Genomic DNA, 14,983 nt, shown 5'->3' with positions numbered 1-14,983 from the left:
CCTCTTTGTATAGCCCCAGCTCCCCCCTAGATTCCCTCAGCCAACAAGTCTGCCTTGGCTTATATACCTTTTATTTATTTTTTTTGTCTTCTACCTCAACTCTGACTTCCTGTTTTCCTAACTGTTCTGGAGGAGAATGTCCCTCTACTTAGGTTCCCACAAGGTCTACAGAATGGGGCACAAGACTGGAGATCCCCAACAACAGAAGACCTGTGGTTAAACAAGGTGACCCTAGCTTATGCTCCCCAGGGTTGGGACACTGTAGCCTGCCCAAGTGTCCCGTGCCACATCTGAGAAATGTGCATAATTAGCGTGGGTGGAAGGGCTTGGGGTACAGTGCAGGCACTGGAAGGCGGAGGGCAGCTCCGTGCTCACCACCTGCTGCCTCCTGGCTCCAGTCAGCCTCACCCTGGACTCCATGAGCCGGCTCTTCTCTGCATGAGCTTCCTTTAGCATCTTCTCCATCTCCTCGATCTTGCCCATGTCCAGACCACTGGCGCTAGGAAGGGAAGGGAAAGAGGGTGCGTGTCAAGTGGGCTCAGGAGCATGGGGCAGAAGCAGAGGGCTGGAGGGAGGGGGCACCTGGACATGTTGTCAGGGGAGCAGGCTGAGGCGCCCCCTGTAGAGATGCTGGTCTCCATGCTGTCTGAACTCTCCAGGCTCAGGGTGTCATATGCGTGTTCGCCCTCCTCTCCGCGCTCCCGGCCAGCTGGCAGGTGGTGCAGGATGGAATGGTGCATGAGTGAGGGGAAGCCAGAGGGGCCTGGTGGAAAGGGAGCTGCGCCATGCAGGGCATCCCACTGGCACTGAGCCTCTGCTGCCGCCTTCTGCTTCAGCTCGGCCAGGCGCCGCCGCTGCTCCTCGATCACCTGGTGTCCTGCAGGAGGGACAGTGGAGTCACAGAGGGCTCCTCCCTCACCAGGGAAGGAAACACTGGAGCATCATGGAGGAGGTGAGCAGGGAGAGGCTAACATAGAGCAGCCCCTGCCCCCCACAGCTTCCACACAGTTCCCGTAGCTCCAGACCGTGACCCTACCAACTGTGCAGTTGTGCGGGCCAGTGTCTGCGGTCTGACCTCAGGCCTCTTTCTGCATCCTGAGTACACACAGGGCACCAGAACTGCCCGAGCCATGCCCAGGCAGCACGCCAGTCAGCTGAGGCCTGTACGGATGAGCAGGGCACATGCACCCACCATGTCTCCTGGGGAAGGGGGAGGGGAGCTGGTGGGAACCCTTGAACAGTGCAGAAGCGAATACAGCCAGAGCAGGAGGGATGGCGAGGAGACGGGGAGCAAGGCTGGGGGGCGGGTGGGGGGGAGAACAGGGGAGGTGAGCTGGGGGTGAAGCGAGCCAGGCACTCCAGCCCAGCGAGGCCCAGGGCTATGCCGGCAGGCAGCAGAGCCTGGGCAGAACACATCATGCTAATGTCAGGGCAGGAGCTATCTGGCCAAAGCAATGTCCTGAACCAATGCTCTACCTGCTGGGTCTTCGGGTGGGAGGGGCTCGGCAGGAGGTAACTCGACTGGTGTGGGGGGCCCAGGGAAGAGGGTGCAGGAGAGAGACACAGAGGGGGTAAGAGGAGAGAGAGAGAGAGAGAGGCATAGACACGGACTTTCAAAACAACGGAAACACACAGCCACAGGACTCCTGTCTGAGGAGCCGGTGTTTCGGGAAACTGCTTCTGGAGGTCAACACCATATCCACCCCTCTGCTTCCAAAGTCGGCCCTACTTGCTCAACCAAGACTTCCCCTTATTGGCTGGGCTCTCTAAGATGTCACAGGCCCTCAGACCCTTCATCCCAGCCTGGTGTGTGTGTGGGGTCTTCTGAAAAGTCCCAGGCAGATCTTTATGAGATCTAATCCCTTTTGCTCTTGCCCAATCCCCAGTGACAGGAAAGGTATCCTGTGAGATGGCCGAGCACGCGTGAGGTGACAGAGGATCTGCCCCGGGGAACGGAGGCAGGGACAGGCTGGCATCGTAGCCGCTTACCCTTTTGCTGTAGGGCCAGCTGGCGCTTGGTCTCGATGTCCTGCAGCGTGGCTGCCAGGTTGCGAGGAAGGCTACTGGTGCCGTTCTGGGCGAGCAGAGCACTCTGGGAGGGGATGTAAGAGCGCTGGTATTGGGGCTCAGCAGGCCCCAACTCCACTCTTAGCCTCTGCCCAACATGGCTACCTCCAGCCCCACCATCCCCTACGTCCTCAGACCTTTGGGGAAGGACTACGGCCCAGGGTAGCCACGCTGAGCTGTGAAGAAGAGGATGAGGACCCTGAGGAGGAGGGGAGAGGGCCGCTCCGGGTCCTGGGCAGGGGGCTGGCCGCGTCACCATCCATCTTGGAGCGATAAACCTGGAGGAGGAAGACACTGTCCGGTGACCTCCCAGCTTCCCCACTGGCTGCCACGTCACAGCACCTAACCCAGCTGTGATCCAAGGTATACCCTGGCACAGGGCCGAAGACCTTCTGTCTCTAGCAGACAGTAAGACTGAGCCTCCCAAGCAAGGACAGTGGATAGATGCTACTGGCAGCTGCCAAGCCTGTTTTCCAGGCCTTTCCTCCATGAGCCAATCTCCAGCCCAACCCTGGACCTGTAAACTGAGCCACGCAGGAAGTTACTGTCAGCTGGGCAGAGCCGTGCAAGAGACTAAGAGGAGGCCAGGCTCCGAGTCACGGGTCTGCCATTCCCAGACCGGGTGAGCGGCCTTGAGCCACACACCTCCCTACCCTGCATCTGGGCTCTCTCATCTGTAAAGGCAAGGGCAGAGCTAGACAAGTAACCACCAAACTCCCTCTCGGCACCGACAGGCAGTGAATCTGCTCTTTGGAGTTGGGAGCTGAGTCTCCAGTGCTTCCGCCTGAGCAGCACGGGTTAAAGGACCCTTTCCCCTCCATGCCTTGGCCTTTGCTCTATATACTGAGCGATAACACCATCTACCTCAAAGCCTTTGGAGGGGATTCAAGGCATCGGAGCTTGTCCAAGCCTCCATCCAGTAGAGGTACATGTGTTACATGAATCAAAATCTCCCCAGAGGGAAGGATTTAGCCGAGGCTATAGCCTCAGAGATACAGCTCTTTCACCGAAGAGTGAATTTTGAAGGTGGGATTATAGGCACTATGACATGTCAAGAGAGCAAAATTTGGTGGGAGAGTACACAAGCGCCCTTCCCACTGACGAGCCAGCTCATTGCTGGAGACTCAGATATTCTTCTCCGGGGCTGTCATTTCAGAGAACCTATACCTTTTTTTCTGCCTCCTGGGAAGATCAGGAGAACAAAACACCAAAATAGCTTCCCCAGGTCATACTGGTCCTACTTGCGACAGGCCCAAGGGTATGTCAAGTGCTAGATCTGAGTAGGCGGGCATCCCTGGAGAAAACTCCCTCCCCTTGGACCCAGGCGCTGCCCAAGGTACTAGAACGGCAACAGGGCTGCCCAAGAGAGGGGCCTTGCTGCCCTCTCGGGGCCCCGGGGGATCCTCTTTGCTCTGCTGGGCTGATTCCGTGACCCCAGGCATATGCCAACCTGAAGGATTGGCAGGGGTGCTCAGAGCAGACAGGAACAGGCCCTGAGGAAGACAGGTGGAGAGGGTTACCTGCAGCTGACGGGAAGCTTTGGCAGGCAGAGGCGGGGGAGAGGAGCGAGAGGAGGCTGCAGCAAGGCCAGTCCCCAGCCCGGCCATCAACTCCTGGTACCACTGCTCTAAGTCTACAGCAGGGAGCAGCAGCTTCTCCATCTGGAGGGGCAGGGGACGGGCGAGGAAGAGGAAGGCCAAGACAAGGAGGGGAGAGATGGGATAGAGGAGGAAGGAGGCAAGGAAGGGAAGGGAAAGAGAGGCCATGTCGGGGCCATGGGAAGGAAGGTTTGAGGGAGGGAGGGAGGAAGGGAGAAGGAGAGTAAAGAGAAGGAAGAGAAAAACAGTGAGACAATCTGGGCAGGCTGTGCTGAGAGCAAAGAGAAACAAACAGTCGGGGGTACAAGCTCCACAGCGCTGACTCGTGCTGCGTTAGCAGCAGGGCAGCCAGTGCCTGCAGGCAGGCATCAGGCACAGGCCTAGGCCCTCAGCTGGCTTAGACCATGGAGGCCAGTGAGCAGGGTAAGGCACAGTCACAGCAGCGGTGGAATGGGGGTGGGAAGGACACACAGACCACCAACCTTAGACGAAGGCGTGATGGAAGCGGAGGAAGCGGGCAGCGTGGGAGGAAGACGGGTGATGGGAAGCAAGTCCTGGGAGGCAGAAGCCCAGGAAGGCAGGCCTGGCGAAGGGCTTGGGGGCATGGCTGGGCTGCCCCACATCACTCTTAGCTGCTCAAGCGTCACATACTTGAGAGAAGGGGCAACCACAGGAGGGAATACAAAAGATTAACAACGGGAGTAGAACCCAAGAGATGGCCCTGACCATGGGGGAGGGGAAAGGCAGGTGCATAGAGGGAGACCAGCCCTGGAAAAGAGAGCCAGCATCCTCTCAGCAAGATTCTCTCCTTGAAGATCAGGAGGCAGGGCCTGCCTCCCGGGCCAATGGAAGAAAGCGAACCGTGGCCGACCCTCAGTGCCAAGTGAAGACCCTGTCTGCCCCTGGCCCCCACCCAGGCTGAGAGTCAACTGAGGCCCTTGAGCATAGGTGGGTACGGTCTGTGGCTGGTACCTTGCTGTCATGCAGGGACTGGGGGAGCCTGCTGGGGCAGCTAGCAGAAGCTTTGGGGACGAAGCAAGAGCACAGCTGGGGAACCCCAGCCGGGCTCACAGACTCCTGGGATGCCCAGGGTGGGGGACAGAGAAGAAATGAACAATCTCAACCAAGTAGTCAGCACCCCACACTCCATGCCAAGCTGGTTTAATCACTTCATGTCAACGCAGAGACCAGAATAGGGTAGGCAGCTCAGTAGCCAACTACGGCCACAAAGGCTGTATTGAAAGTGGGCTTGAGAGGGGCAGGCAGAACAGACAGTGGACAGCTCCACTCCACCTCAGTTCTAGAGGCTAGCATAGCATTTAGTTGCTGCCTGGAGACCCAACATAACCATCTGTGGATTGGCCCTGGGCTGAGGAAGCCCAGGGAAAAGCAGGACCCAGATCTTAGAACCCCATTTGCCTCTGTCACCCTGGGCATCCGGGTTGGGCACACGTATGCAGCATTAAGCACTAGCACTCAGCAGTGCCCAGGAAGGGGAAAGGCCCTCAGGGGACGATCATCAGAACAGAGACAGGGGAGTGGAGATATTAGAAGGCCTGAGCAAGACAAGCTCAGAGAAACAGGCCTGGCTTTGGCAGAGAGCAATCTCGGTGCTAGCATAAAAGCGGGCCGACTGTTCAGGGTAAGACTGTGGAAAGAGGTCAACCCACTTCACTGGAAGTTGGAACACAGGGACTGTGACTCTCCATCACCTGTCCTTAAGTCCTGAGATTATCTGGGTCCTGGCCATTCACATTTCCTTCACCAAAGGAGACCCCCAGGCTGCCTATCCAAGGTGCCCAATCCAGCCCCGGAGCCAGATGACCTCCTGGGGTCAAAGAAAAGGGAGATGGGCCAAGAGTTCAGTGAGTTCAGTGTGTTGTGAAGAGTTGAGAATGGCATGCAGATGACATGCAAATTAATGCTGTTATTTTGCATGGGCTGCCTCAGCCACAAATGACATCACACAAACTCTCAAACTGCCAGCGGAAGGACGTGCCACACGCCCTTCAGTCCTCCCTGGAAAGAGCTGGAGGCAGGCAGGCAGGCAGGCAGCAGGCAGAGCAAGGTGGGGTGAGGGGTGGGTTACCTCTTGTGCTTGGGGACAGAGCTGAGTGGAAGCAGGAGGGGTTAAGGGGACAGAGGAGGCCCCAGCCTCAGAAGACCTTGGGGACTGGCCCACAGCTTTGGTCTCCAGCCCTATGTCTGGGGCCTCGGAGATGAGTAGCTGAGCCTACAAGAGGAAACATGGTGAGAGGGAGTCTCACCCCTGACGCTCACCTCAGCTGCCCTATCCCAGGCCTAAATCGCTTGGGCAGTGGGGCTGAAGAAGGGGAAATAAAGGTCAGGAAACCAGACACTTCCTGACTGGACTTCTCACGCCACATATAAAGGTCTGGGAAAGAAGCATTCAATTCAAGGCCCACTTCCAAGCTGAAAGCCTAGCTTCAGACAGACAGACAGACAGACAGACAGACAACCAGGAGCTCCAGGGTAAGGAGCCTTAGACCCCAGTATCCTAGGTAGGGTCCACCTAGTCCCACACCTTACTAAATCCTGAGCTCTCCACCTCAAGGCCCCTGGGCCTCTCAGCCACAGGGTGAGCTAAGTAAGAGGCCAGTCATCGGCTGTGGAGGCCTGAAGGTCTGCCTCTGGGGCTATCTGCTTCAAATCTCTTCAGTTCAGAAACTTCACCCGGAACTCAACCACCCAGGAAGGCGGCACACCAAACTCTGGAGCCTGACAGGATGCCCCCTGAACCCAAAGCTGGGGCTAACCCGGCCACATTACCTCTTTGAGGGTAGAGGTGGTCTTCGGAAAAGGCCTGCCACCTGTGAGCGAATGGTATCTCCTCTCAAGTACAGTCAGCTTCTCTTTTTCCTGGAGCCCAGAATAGCAGGGGTCAGAGACACAGGAGGGAGGACCCCTGTGAGGACTCGCATCCCACTCTTGTGCTGCAATTCCACCCTCTCCCTCACCCTCTCCCTCACCCTCTCCCTCACCCACTCCCTGCACCTCAGGACCCAAGGCCAGCTACCTTCTGTAGGAGCTGCAGGGCGGCATTCTTTTCCCGGGCCAGACGTTCTGACTCCTGTACTGCTTGGGCCCGGATCTGCCCAGCCTGATTGTCCAGTACTGCTAGGCGCTCCTGAGGAAACGGGATGTAATCAGGCCCTGGAGGGACATAACTCAGCCCACAGCCTGACTGATTCTCCTGTCCAGAGACCCAGGAAGCTGTGAAGGCAACTGCCACACGCTCGCACTTGGCCTCAACTCACCCCAGGAGAATTCTGGCTAAGGAGGTCAGTTCTTTCTCTTGTTCCTTCCTCTCCTCCCCAGTCAGTGACCCTTGTTTCATCAGGCATGATGAAGCCAATCCCCTGGCCCTTCCCTCACCCCATAGCCAACAGCTCCCAAAGCCTGGTAACAATGAAGTTATCCCTCTGCCCATCCCCACTGCCATCCAGGAATCCAGGTTCTCCACTTCCTGCTCCCTTACAGTCTCTCTCACAATCTCTAGACCCACTCCATATTTCTACGTGGTCCGAAAATAACCTTTGAGCCCTGTCTGCTTCTCTGAATTTCCTAACCACCCTGAAAAGAATCCTGTGTTACTTGAGTCATTTGTTTGCTTGACTTTGGTCTTTTGGTCTTGCTATATGACCCAGACTGGCTTAAAAGTCCCAATACAGTCCAGGATTGCTTTAACGCACTCTGAAGTCCAGGCTGGCCTTAAGCTGACTTCGGAGTGTAGGCAAGTCTTGAACTCACAGCAATCCTCTTGCCTCAGCCTCCTGAGTTCTGAACCATCATGCCACCATTTCCTTTGGTTCTGAGACCAGGTCTCATGCACCCCGGGCTGGACTTGGCTCCCGGGCTCAGGCACTCTCCATGCCTCAGTCACCAGAGAAACTGGGACACATCCTAAGAACCCCAGTGTGGACCACAACAATGGCTCTTCAGTAACTTTAAAAAAAAACAAAAACAAAACCTCAACAATCTGGGAATGGAGAGATGGCTCGGGGTTCACTGGTGGGTCTTTTGGAAGACCAGGATTCATTCCCAGCACCCACATAGCAGCTTACAACTGCCTGTAATTCCAGTCCCAGGGGATCCAACACACACACATGGTGTATAGTCACACATGCAGGCAGAACGTCCATTCAGATAAAGCAAACAAGCGGGGTGGGGGGGTGGGGGGGAGCCAAGAAAACGAAGCACACAGATAAATAGGAAGGCCGGATCGCCCCCATCCCTAAACTTTCCGTGACTCTTCACTGCGCACAGGCTAGAACACAAACTCCTTAGCCAGCACTTGGCTCAGAGAATTCGCTGCTTGTGTGCTTGTCCCTCCAGGCACCTAGCTTCACTGTGCCGTACTCTAAACTGTGCCACCGTGGACTTTTAGTCGATCACCCTGTTGGGATGAGGACCAGCCCAGTCTTTTCCGCTATTCCAAGGCTCCTCCTCCAAGGCCAGGCTGAATGCTGCCTCCTCCCCAAAGCCTTCCTTGATTTGCAATCCTGTTTCTTGCCCCTGCCTATACATTCACATTAGTTTTTGTTTGTTGGTTTTTGAAACAGGGTTTCTCTGTGTAGCCCTGGCTGTCCTGGAACTCACTCTGTACACCAGGCTGACCTCAAACTCAGAAATCCACCTGGCCTCTACTTCCCAAGTGCTGGGATTAAAGGTGTGTGCCACCACTGCCCAGCTAGGTTGGTTATTTATTTACTTACTTATATTTATGTGCATACAATAGCTGTTTTCAGGTACCAGAAGAGGGCATCTGATTCCATTACAGATGGCTGTGAGCCACCAAGTGGTTGCTGGGAATTGAACTCAGGACCTCTGTAAGAGCAGTCAGTGCTCTTAACCGCTGAGCCATCACATCAGCCCAGCATTCACAGGAGTTTATATCCATCTACATCATCATATTGTGATCTATGACCATGTCTCCAAATTAGCCCCGCCTTCTCTGTAAGATCAGGGGCAGGACCCAGTGTCAGTCTTGTCTCCAGAACCCCAACAGGGCTTAGCACAGGACCTGGCTCAACAACCACATGCTAAAAAATAAATGAAAATATTTTGAGAGGAAAAAATGACAGCTAAGCAAAACATGTTGAATTAATCTCAGGAGGTGTGCAACCGTCACTTAGCGGCAGCACACGGGAGGGGAAGGCACAAGGAAGGGAGGATCCTAAACCTGGGAGTCAGCCCACGCAAAACCGGAAACAGCAGACGGGAATCCTCCCAGGGGCAGCCGGAGTTTACTTGGAACGTAGGAGGCCTGGGGGTGTGCAGAGTGTTTTATCTGTTACTCCATCTACCCTTATGCAGCGGGGGCTTTATGCCTGTTTTAGAGAGGAGAACACTGGCGTGTTTAGGAGCTAAGATTTACTGTAGTGGTGGTGGACTTAGGACTAGAACCAGACCCGTAGCACAGCTTTCTCAACTGCTCTGAACCACAGTCAACAGACACTCCAGGGAAGACAGAGCTTGAGGGAAATTCTGCAGGGACAAGGACTGGGCAAAGCTCACCAGTATAGGAATGAATGTCACAATGCGCGCGCACACACACACACACACAGAGACAGACAGACAGACAGACACACACACACACACACGCACACACGCATGCACGCACGCACACTCGTGCGCAGTCCAGGCGTCAGAGCCTGAGCTGGCTTCCCAGCCCTAGGCTGGGCACAAAGAGAAGAGACAGAGTCCCTGGACCCTCCAGGACCTCCAGGGAATCAGTGGATCTGGAGCTACCGGCTGTATCCTCTCCAAGTGAGGAGGAAGAACAGGGAAGAAATGCCAACCCAGATCGCATGTAGCACAGCAGAAATGCCTCGGGCTTTGCAGCCTCGGGAAGCCTGGTGGGTTTCAGTTCCCACCCTGACTCTGAAGCTTATATGACAGAGGCTCTGTGCAAACAGGTAGCTTCTGAGTCCTAGTTACTCACCTATAAAACTAGGCAATACCCTAAGAACAGCACAAGAAAACTCGGGGTGGTCCTAGATGGATCTGCCACATGAGCTTGGGAAATAGTAGTTTTCTTCCTTTCCTGCATCTTCTAGCAGGGCAGTGAGTGCATTTTAAAAATATACTTATTTACTTTATTTTACATGTACTTGTGTGCATGTGAATCTGTGTACTGTGTAGTAGACATACAGCCAGAGAAGGTCAGGAAAGGTGTTGGATCCCCTGGAAACGGGGTTAGAGATGATTGTGAACCACCAAGTAGGGAATGGGAATCGAATGTGGGGCCTTTGGAAAAGTCCCCAGTGCTCTTAACCACTGAGCCATCTCTCCTGCCCCCAAGGGCACATTCTTTATAGCAGAACAGCTCAGGGATCTGAATTTATGCCATCCAGTGGCTCTCTTTTACCAGCACACCCCACACTGGCCAGCAAGTCCCCATCTCCCATCTGAACCCTACTCCCCAGACTTTGCTGTCCTTCCCTTCCACCCACACTGTAACCAGGAAACTGCACATTATATGGGCCTTGGTGTCAGCCATAGACTCTGGCATCACCTAAGCCACGCCCCTAACCCTTACCTGCTTCTAGCTAACACAAGGCCCATCCTCTGTCATTGTCTATGCCTGGTGTGGCTAAGACTACAGCTTTAGCAAATCAGAGCTGTCCAGGGACAATGCTCCCTCTTCTCTCTTGGCATATTGTCTGAGTGGGACCAAAGCAGGAACCCAGGTGGATACTGTTCCTAGATAGGCTAGCATCCAGATCTTAGGTCTCTGTGTGTATCCCAGAACTTCCAACAGCTCTAGAAGCGCATGGACAGGGATGGAGCTGAATGACAGAGATATAGCGGAATGGCAGATATGTGCTTAGCATACAGAAGGTTCTGGGCTGGATCTCCAACACCATAAGGTGACATTCGAGTGCAGGAGAAAGGCACCTCAACTACAGACTCAGCCTCCACCCTCTTCCTGGACAAACTACTGAGAGCTCCCAGCCTGAGCAATCACACTTTCCCCTGAGAGACTGTGGACAGCCAGGGTTTACTAATAGTAACTCCTTGCTGAGCCCGGGCCACCATCATCGGCTATTCTGCCTTTCCACATTAATTTCACACCAGCCTTATAGTTCTCATTCTTATAGTAACTAAGTAACAGAGACATAAAAAGGTGTCTTTCGTATCGTTCACAAGCTGTGACTCAACCCCGGGTCACTAGCCTCCATCCTGCACCCGGGCTACGCACAAGTGAGCAGTGCGCACCTTCCTCTTGCTCACGCTGCGAAGCAGCTCAGCCTTGTTCCGCAGCAGCCCCTGGCCGGCCAGCTCCCGCTCCTCCTCCACGCGACTCTCCCGCTCCAGCTGCTGGAACTCCAGGTCCTCAAAGAGCTTTGTCTCAGTCTCTAGAGCGTCTGCCTCCTTCAACGACAGTGACATCGTGTTTGGGTGTGGGGATGCTCTCAAAGCCACTCTGGGCCAGCAAAGCCAGGCCACAGAGCCATGAGTTATGGGGGCTGGACCCGGGGAAACTGGGGAAGAAACCGGTCCCACCGCCCAACTCCCTCTACTTTGTTGGCTGAGCGCCCTTTTCGCGGAACATCGCGGTCTGGAGCGCTGATCCCCACCCAACCTTGCCGGTCCCCTTCCAAGCCACTGCACCGATCCTGTTATCCGGCAAGTATTGCAGGGGCCAGGTGGTCCTGTCCCACCGCTCTCCTATCTTCGGTCTGGGTGGTGGCCCACGGGGGCCGGGGGAGGGGGCTGGTAGAACTGACCCTTCTCAGCTGCTCCTGTAACTGTTCCCGCACTGACTCGGGGCAGTTATCGAGCTGCGTCTGGAGCTCGGCGTAGAGCGCCTGGCGGGCCTCCAGGTGCCTCCGTCCCGCGGCCAGCTCCGCCCTCTCCTGGTCGGCGGGAGGGGAGGGAGGCGGGGCACAGGGGAGAGAGAACACACACTCCTCAACTCCGGCCCGGCGCGGGGGGCAGGGGCGAGCACAGGGGTACACACCGGGAGCGGGGGCGGGGGGGGGGGGCAAGCAGCGAGACGGAAGAGAGTAGGAGAAGAAGCAGAGGTTTAAGACGGGACTCGGGCAGGGGACGGTGTAACAAAGGCAGAGGTGTGGGGGCAGGGTGGAAATGTTGGTCCCTTTAGAAATGTTCAGGAAGGTCCTAAAACAGGACCTTCCGCTTCCGCTCCAAACTGAAGTTAAAGCTGATGGAACGAGGCAAATACCGAGCCTCGAGTTCTAATCCTGTCCCGAGACCAAAATTTAACCCTGGGGAAAATGGGGGTGGAGGGAAAGGTTAAATACAGGATTTGGGGAGTAAACATGGAGCTAAAGTTGTTAGAGTTACAGCGGTGCAGCAAGGGGACCCCAGCCCAACCTCCACGGCCTCCCTCCCCTCCTGCCCAGGGTGGGGGTGGGGTGCCAGCAAAGCAGGCTGAACTTCAGTAGGGATGAGGGTTGCAATTAGTTCGGCCTGTTGCCATGGTAATAGGAGCCCCAGGAGTGGATACAGGGAGGAGGTGGATGGCTCTGTCTGGGGCGAGATGACACCTCTGAGGGCGGAAAGGGGGACGAGGGAGGAGTTGGTGAGTCACCCCTCTGAAGGACAGGCAGAGGAGAAACTGTGATTACTGATTCTAAAGCCAGAGTGGGGCCCAGGGCTGGAAGTTGGGCAGGAAAGTCAAGAGAACCTTCCCACCACCACCATCAGCATCAGCACCACCACCACTACCAGTTCACCATCACGCCTTGAACACTTGCACCCGGGGGAAGGCACAGTCCAGGCCCGTGAGCAATCTCAGCTAAGTGAGCTGCTGGTCGAAGGCCTTACCCCTAAGGAACAGACCCCTATGCTGCACCGGCCCAGTTCACCTACCCATCCTGGAGGGAAGGCCTCACTCAGTCAAGCCTGTCCTGAAGTCTAGACACTACTGCCTTTAAATGATCCTGTGTTCTAGGTGGCTTCAGGAGTAGAGGTAGGGAAAGGAACATCTGGATTCAGGAAAGCAAGAATGTGTAGCCAGCCACTCAGAAAGGCCCTGTCCAAGCCCTCTAAGACTGTGCCTACGTCTGGGCCTCCTTATTACTCAGCTCCAGAGGGCTAGCTAGGCAGGAGGACCAACAGCTCGCTCCACCTCCAACCTCTGCCCTGCAGTAAGCTGCCAACATTCTGGAGGCAAAGCCCAGACCTTTCCAGTAGGAGGTGTTGTTTGGACCGAGTATCTCTTTGGTCATGCACATCTCCCTGCAACACACACACACACACACACACACACACACACACACACACACTTATACTCCTGTCAGTGTTCCACTAAGCTGTGCCTTCCTGACAGTTCCTTTCTGATAATGGGGACCCACACCAAGAAAAGGAGGCAACATTAGAGGGGAGCGGCCAGGGGCACAAAGGCACCCATGGGTTAGTGAAGCTGGCGTAAGTCAGCTCTGCCTGGGCGGCCTGGCAGTTAGGGGCATGCGGAGAGCCCAGGACAGTGATTAGAGGGGGCGTTAGTGCAGGCCTGGTCGGCAAGCATAGGGTTAATCTGGCACAGAATCTGGGAGTGTGGTTTTGGGGGCCAGAGCCAAAGCTCCACTTAAAAAAAAAGGTAGCAAATGGAAATTTTAAGATCCACAAAATCGAGAACAAGAGGAAGATAACTCTCAAAAATAATCCAGAAGGAAAATTAAACTTCTTAGAAAAAAATACTGTCAAATCCAGAAATAGATGAACCCTCTCCACTTCGGAGCTTTTGGCACGCCGTTGGGCATCTTGGATACGGCTGGCACAACCCCAGTGGGACGGAGCAGCCCCTGAAGACTGGCACTCAATCTGAAAGGGGCAGGGGCAGGGGCAGGGCCGGGACCATCTGGGATGGCAGGTTGCAGAGCCTGATGACAGGAAACAGAGGCCTGTGGGCCAATTCCCAAAGACCACATCCTAAGCACCCGAGGCATGCTTGAGGGAGGTTTCTCCTCATGGCGGGCTCCATACCCGAGTCATGCCCCCCGCCCCAGCAGCAGCAGTCCTTCAGGCTGTGCTCACGGCCCAAGAGAGGGCTTCGGCACTTCCTAGAAGAACCCACACAGGCTCCAGAATGGCATACACCCAGGCAACCAGAGGTAGCACAGAGATCTAGACCCCAAACACCAGCCCAGCCCTGGCAATACCCATCCAAGCTTGCTGACTCTTCCACAGAGAACAAGGCCCTGTCCCTAGAGGGCTACAGAGCACTTTGTATGCTGGATAGATGCTGAGGGATATCCATCCCCAGGAAAGGGATAGCTCCTTCTCCTGGGCCACTTGGTAGTCAGGTCTGGGTTACCTTGTCCCTCTCCTTCTGGATGCCTGTCTCCAAGGCCACCAACTTCTCCTGCAGCTGGTCCACGGCCCTTTGCTCCTTCTGCAGCAGTGCTCGCTCCGCCTCCCTCTCCCCCTGCAGCAGTGCTCTCTCCAGTTCAGCCTAGACACAGACATCAAAATCCTTGTCAAGGATGGGGGGAACTAAGGGTGGGGCCGTCCCAGGGCCTGCGCTTCTCCCCGCCGGGTCACCTCTCGGGCTGCCTCCTGCAGCTGCTGTTCCAGCTCCTTCACTCGGGCCTTCAGCTGCTCTACGCGCCCCAGAACCTGAGCCCGCTCCTCTTCCACAGCCAGCACCTCCCCTTGGAGCTTCGCACCGCTGCCACCAGGAGCGTCTTCATGCTGGAGGGGAGGAGAGCACCATGGGAGAAGTCTAGAACTTTCCAGGATCAGACTAAGAGGGCGGATCACTGGCTCCTCAAAGCTCTTGGAAGGGATAACTAGACCAAAACAAGAAGCCACTTCCCTGCCAGTCTGGGAGCTCAGCTATAGGGAAAGGATTTACCAGAGTGCCAGGGCTGGGTGGGGCCCAGAGGAAAAACAGGTCATAAAGCACATTTATAGCTTGGGAAAGTCATGGTCACCTCCTTTCCCTCCTTACACCCACAGTTCTTCACTTCTGGTCTCACCCAAGTCTTGATCCCTTCACTGCCACCACACTGGCCCCGCCCCAGGCCCCCTCACCTCCTGCTGGGTGCTCTCTGTGCTGCTGCACTCCTCTTTGAGATTCTCTTCATCAGAGCGCTCCATGCTCTCCCACAGGCGCTGGGAGGCACCGCCACACTCCTCGCCACTCCTTCCAGAGACTACTATGGCTCCTGCCAAGCCTCTTGAGGGCCTTCTGCCTGCCAATGCCAGTGCTGCCGTGGCCTCTCCAATACTGGGCAACTCCCCAGTCTCAGGTCCCCCGTCAGCTCGGCTGTACTCAGCACACAGGTTCAGGATGGTCTCCAGACGCTGGCGTTCCTAGGGAC

The 14,983-nt window shown here is 55.8% G+C and overlaps 1 protein-coding gene across 9 annotated transcripts in view; it reads right to left on the bottom strand.

Moving 5' to 3' along the window:
* Window positions 1-14,983, bottom strand: part of Phldb1 (pleckstrin homology like domain family B member 1) — a 50,065-nt gene that overhangs the window by 12,366 nt on the left and 22,716 nt on the right. For 2 of the 9 annotated variants that reach the window (XR_007978845.1, XM_052188508.1), the window contains exons 7-18: window positions 14,694-14,975; window positions 14,202-14,351; window positions 13,975-14,112; window positions 11,420-11,548; window positions 10,908-11,063; window positions 6,703-6,813; window positions 6,456-6,545; window positions 2,205-2,345; window positions 1,990-2,092; window positions 1,477-1,521; window positions 583-877; window positions 376-499 (exon numbers count right to left, since the gene is read on the bottom strand). Coding sequence is in view for 8 of the 9 variants with exons in the window: in XM_052188508.1 (XP_052044468.1) it covers window positions 376-499; window positions 583-877; window positions 1,477-1,521; window positions 1,990-2,092; window positions 2,205-2,345; window positions 6,456-6,545; window positions 6,703-6,813; window positions 10,908-11,063; window positions 11,420-11,548; window positions 13,975-14,112; window positions 14,202-14,351; window positions 14,694-14,975 (1,764 nt within the window). In the remaining variant the exon portion in view is untranslated. Of the gene's footprint in view, window positions 1-375; window positions 500-582; window positions 878-1,476; window positions 1,522-1,989; window positions 2,093-2,204; window positions 2,346-3,587; window positions 3,729-4,147; window positions 4,316-6,455; window positions 6,546-6,702; window positions 6,814-10,907; window positions 11,064-11,419; window positions 11,549-13,974; window positions 14,113-14,201; window positions 14,352-14,693; window positions 14,976-14,983 lie in introns of all 9 variants that reach the window. The other 7 variants (XM_052188515.1, XM_052188509.1, XM_052188510.1 and 4 more) reach the window with 7 other exon arrangements.

The sequence above is a fragment of the Apodemus sylvaticus genome, chromosome 7 (genome assembly GCF_947179515.1).
Source record: "Apodemus sylvaticus chromosome 7, mApoSyl1.1, whole genome shotgun sequence".
NCBI classification, from domain to species: domain Eukaryota; kingdom Metazoa; phylum Chordata; class Mammalia; order Rodentia; family Muridae; genus Apodemus; species Apodemus sylvaticus.
The sequence above is the reverse complement of the archived record's forward strand: the minus strand, read 5'-3'. Positions and strand labels throughout refer to the sequence as shown.